General features: G+C 44.3%; 1 protein-coding gene across 1 annotated transcript in view; it reads right to left on the bottom strand.

Moving 5' to 3' along the window:
* Positions 1-385: 385 nt before the first annotated feature.
* LOC107112342 (vomeronasal type-2 receptor 26-like) overlaps positions 386-4,673 on the bottom strand; it is a 9,817-nt gene continuing 5,529 nt past the window's right edge. Inside the window, exons 3-5 of the mRNA XM_015413464.1 lie at positions 4,025-4,252; positions 1,871-1,997; positions 386-1,287 (exon numbers count right to left, since the gene is read on the bottom strand). Of these exons, the coding sequence (XP_015268950.1) occupies positions 386-1,287; positions 1,871-1,997; positions 4,025-4,252 (1,257 nt within the window). The remainder of the gene's footprint in view (positions 1,288-1,870; positions 1,998-4,024; positions 4,253-4,673) is intronic.

A 4,673-nucleotide genomic window follows, 5' to 3' on the forward strand; every position in this document is an offset into this window, starting at 1 on the left:
TAAATTAAGGTTGCCTGGTGCATGGGAATGAATTATTTGATTAACCTATGATTTCCCAGGGAAAAAGGTAATACGAAGACCAAAGGCTCTTCCAGGACAAGAGCCAATAATAAGACATAAATAATTGCATGGGATGTGGAATGGTATAATATAGTCTGATGTCATCAGATTTCAGGAGCTAATGTAAAGCATAGCCCAGTCTCATCAGATCTCAATATAATATAGCCTGATCTCATCAGATCTCAGAGACCACCAAGGAAGACTTTGCATAGGAAGGCAATGGCAAACAACTTCTGCTTCTCACTTGCCTTGAAAGCCCCTGGCTGGGGTCCATAAGTTATCTGTGTTGTGATGGCATGGTACACACACCAGAAACTAATATGGTTTAATTTTTTCTTCTAATTAGACATTCTTTGTTATTTTGCTCGGGCCGGAACACAATAATATAACATTTGGGGAAAAAGATACAAGCCAGTAGCCCAGCACTGGATGCCAAAATAGAGAAGATCTCCACAGCTACCATGTATTTCCCTTTTGTGCTGAGGTAGGTGGGAACAAAAGACAACCAAACACTGCAAAATGTCAGCATGCTGAAGGTGATAAATTTGGATTCATTGAAACTGTCTGGCAGTTTCCTGGCTAGGAAAGCCACAGTCAAGCTTATGATGGACAGAAGTCCTAGGTAGCCCAGAACAATGTAAAACAGGATTGTGGACCCTTCATTACATTCTGCTATGATCTCTTCAGTCAGAGACTCCATGTCAAAATCGGGGAATGGAGGGGAAGTTCCTAGCCACACTATGCAAATGGCCTCTTGAATAAGGGAGCAGAACAGTACAATGGAATTAGTCAGTTTTTTCCCCACCCATCTCCTCATGCTTGGTCCTGGTTTGGTGGCCATGAAAGCCACAATCACGGTGATGGTTTTGGCCAACACACAAGAAACAGCCACTGAGAAGATGATGCCAAAAGTGGTTTGTCGGATGAAGCAGGTCACCTTGCTTGGTTCTCCAAGGAACAGCAAAGAACAGAGGAAGCAGAGCAGGAGAGAGACAAGGAGAGCATACGTGATATCTCGATTATTGGCTTTGACAATGGGCGTATCTCTGTGCTTAATGAAAGTTGTTAATATTGAAAGTGTGATAAGGGAAAAAGACACAGCTAATAAAGCTAAACTGATCCCTAAAGGTTCTTCAAATGACAAGAAGCTTATAGCTTTGGGGATGCATCCATCTTGGTACCTGCTTGGATAATGGTCTTCTGGGCATTTTACACAGTCAACCATATCTGAGAAAAAAAGAAAGAGGAATTGCTTCAGTATTGATTCATATATGACTTTGGTGTCTCAAGGCATAGTATGGAACTTATTGATGCTAATGTTTAAATGATTCCTCTCTGTGGAGGTAGTTGAGATATTTTTTCCAGTAACTCAGTCATCAGATGTTTAGGGTGATGGAACCACACAGAACTCTGAATGCCCATCCCAGAACAATGTGTTTGGGTACTTGTGGAAAGATGGCAAGTGTCATTATCCAAACATCTCTATTCAGGTAATTCTGCCCAAACCTGAGCACATGGAAACCTGTGAAAATGATAAAGCCTGTTATGAAGCATTTGCGGTGCATTCTGTTTCTTATGCCTTTGAAATAAATCAAGAGAGTTGCAGACACATGATTATGAGTCACTAATCACAAGCCAAGCTCTGAAATGATCTATTTCTCTCCACAGAAATTGTCACAATTTTTAATATGATGATTATATCCAGTGATTTATAAATAGTACCACAGTGTATGTATATGTGCACAAAATTGTAAGTTATGATTTGGGAAATGTTCATATGAATTAACTTTGAATGTAAAACATCACCTACCCTTATGGCTTGAAACCTTCCCTTCTGGGCAAGGAACACAATTATAACAGCAAAATTTCTCCCCTTCCTTCTTTTTCTTCTGAGAACCAGGAGGACAGTGAGCGTTGCACTCAGAAAGAGGAGGGCCCTATCCAGAAACATGAAAGGAGTTTATGACTGGATTCATTAGGGTGTTTTTGTTCTTTTGCTGTTCACAGCATTCGAACCAGTGAGCACTTTAAATGGAAAATGATTTCCCCTGTCTCTTTCTTGAGGCATTGCAATATACATCCCTTTAATGTCTCCTCATTCTTGTATTAATTTAGTAGGTGGTTTCTAATTTCACTATGGAGTCTAATAATCCATGACTGGGACAGATAATGGAATACAGTGAACTTCCATCTCTAAAATCACCTTTCTGGTTAATTCGCTGTGTTATTTGCTGATGAAAAGAGAAGAGTAGTTGAAATGGAACTGAGCCAGCCAACATTCTGCTACTACTATCCAATCATGGTGGGTATGGTTTTTGTTTTCTTCTGTTAGGATGAGGACTAGGGTTGCCAGTCCCCAGGTCCCAGTGGGGTTTCCCCCACTTTTTTGGGGCCTGGGTTGCCAGTCCCCAGGTCCCAGTGGGGCTTTCCCCACTTTTTTGGGGCCTCTGCCCACCACCAGCCAGCTGGCCAGTGGGGCAAACCCTGCCTCGAAACAGTCCGCACATGACATCACCTGGACTCTTACATCCCTGATGTGATGACATCACCTGGACTCCTTCCAATATTGTCCCCACTTTGCCCTTTATACTTCTGTGCCTTCCCACACTGTGCTACCCAATGCCTTCCCTTTGCCCTGCTCTCCAGCCAGAGGGTTTTTTGTGTTAGTTCTGGGATTGCTTCCCCGGAGTAGGGTCACCAATACTTCCTTGGCCTACTGAGAAGTCTCCTGCATCCTCCAGGTAAGACTCTGGGGTTGTGTCAGGTCATGGTCTTTGGGAGTTTTGGCCATGCCAACCCTGTCCAGTGCCACCACACCAGCCTCAGTCTGGACTCCATCCTTTCCTGGGCCTCTGGGCCATCTCCAGTTTCCTTAGCCACATGTTCTCCCAGAGGCCTCTAGTGTCTTATCTCCTGCCTTGACCTCTCAGGCCTGTTCCTGAACCCCCACCTCCTTATCTTAGTCATCACTTCAAGCCAGTGTTCCATTCTATTCCTCCAGCTGCCATGGCTCAGGTGGACCCTGCTCCTTTGGCAGAGTTGGTGCACCACCTCTGCTTCAGCTGTTTCTACTTCCAGCTGGCTTGTTGGAAGCACCCTGCCAGAATGTGCAGGTGGCCACCAAGGGTTTGGGAAGACATCATACTCCTCTGAGAATCTACAGTGAAGTTATATGATTTTGCAGAAACTTCAAACCCCATCTTTCTTGGAATTTCTCTTTGATCAAAACAGAGATGAGTAGAAACAGATTCCAAATTCCTAACAAGGGGAAAGAGAAAAGGGTTGATGGATTTCAAGGAGAAACTGGGTGAAGAGGAATTATGAAAAGCTCTCTTAGGCTCCGGTCACGCGGACAGGAAACTGCGGGAAGGAAGCGTGGCTGTTTTTTTTGCAAGGGGACATGGGCGGGTGCCGGATGCCACCAGAAACGCGATCAGATGCCTGCCCTTGCCCCGCAGTTTCCGGAAACTAGTACCTCCGAGGTACTAGTTCTTTGCTGCGTGTTTTCGGTGGGAAGCCTCAGTTGTGCCACGGAAGCGCTACGCTTCCCAGATGTGCCGGTGAGATCATGCCCGGAAACTCCACCTGCCTTCCATCTCTCTTGCGTGGCTAATGTTCCGTGTGCCCGCAGCCTTAATAACCCTAATTTATTCCATCAGAAAGAAAAAAGATGAATGGGTGGCCAGCTGAGACTGATGAAGTAACTTTATTCTTCCCCTCATAAACCATTTGAATAATGTTTGGGAAAGAATTTCATAGAGTTTAAAATATTATGAGAAACATGGCTCTTTGGTATTGCTTTAGTTTTTGTTTTTTTTAAAAAAAAGCATTATTTGTGGCCTTTATTAGAGAGCCAACAGGTTATCTATGATAGAGGTAACTTATGCACCAAAGGAAAGTCCCAACCACCAAATCAACTCTCTGGATAATGGAATGGCTTCTGGGAAGATCCTGGAATCCTTACTTCATTAAAAATACTTTGCCACACAATCACATCCTCATGAATAATGAATTGTTTCCCTTTGGGAGCAGAGGAATCAACCCTTCCAACTTTGACTCTCAGGAAGGACCTATTTGGGAATGTGACCATGTTCATGATGTCAAATCCAGTTTCTATTTCCTTGTTGACATTAAAATGCACTGTTTCTCCAGCAGAGTTGTTGAATGAGATGGCTTGAAGAAATGAGTGGAGCTAGTGGAAAAGAGAAAAAGAAACAGGTGTTGCATCCCCTTCTGAGTTCTTTACCTTTCTGCAGGTTATTACGCATTCACAACCAAAAGAAAACCTTATTCTGGCTGTTCACCACATATTTATTTATTTAACATTCGATTTGGTATCCCGCTCGAATCCCTTGGCTAGGGGTCTCTGAGCTGCTTACAGGTTTGGTGGTGCTAATCACCATTTCCCCCTAACTAGGGCCACAATATATAGGGGAATGGAACAACCTACCGGCACCCCCCTATGGTGGTTGTTGTTGCTCTTTCCATTGGCTTGGCTCGGCTCGGGTTGGGTCTCTGGACTGGCGGGTGTTCTTTCCGGCGTTTGGTGGTGGCTTCTCTTCCTCTTGAGGCGCGCGGCTCCGCCTGCTTCCAGCCCGGCAACGTCCCTTCCG

This window comes from Gekko japonicus, unplaced genomic scaffold, assembly GCF_001447785.1.
Source record: "Gekko japonicus isolate JY-2015 unplaced genomic scaffold, Gekko_japonicus_V1.1 scaffold146, whole genome shotgun sequence".
Lineage (NCBI taxonomy): Eukaryota > Metazoa > Chordata > Lepidosauria > Squamata > Gekkonidae > Gekko > Gekko japonicus.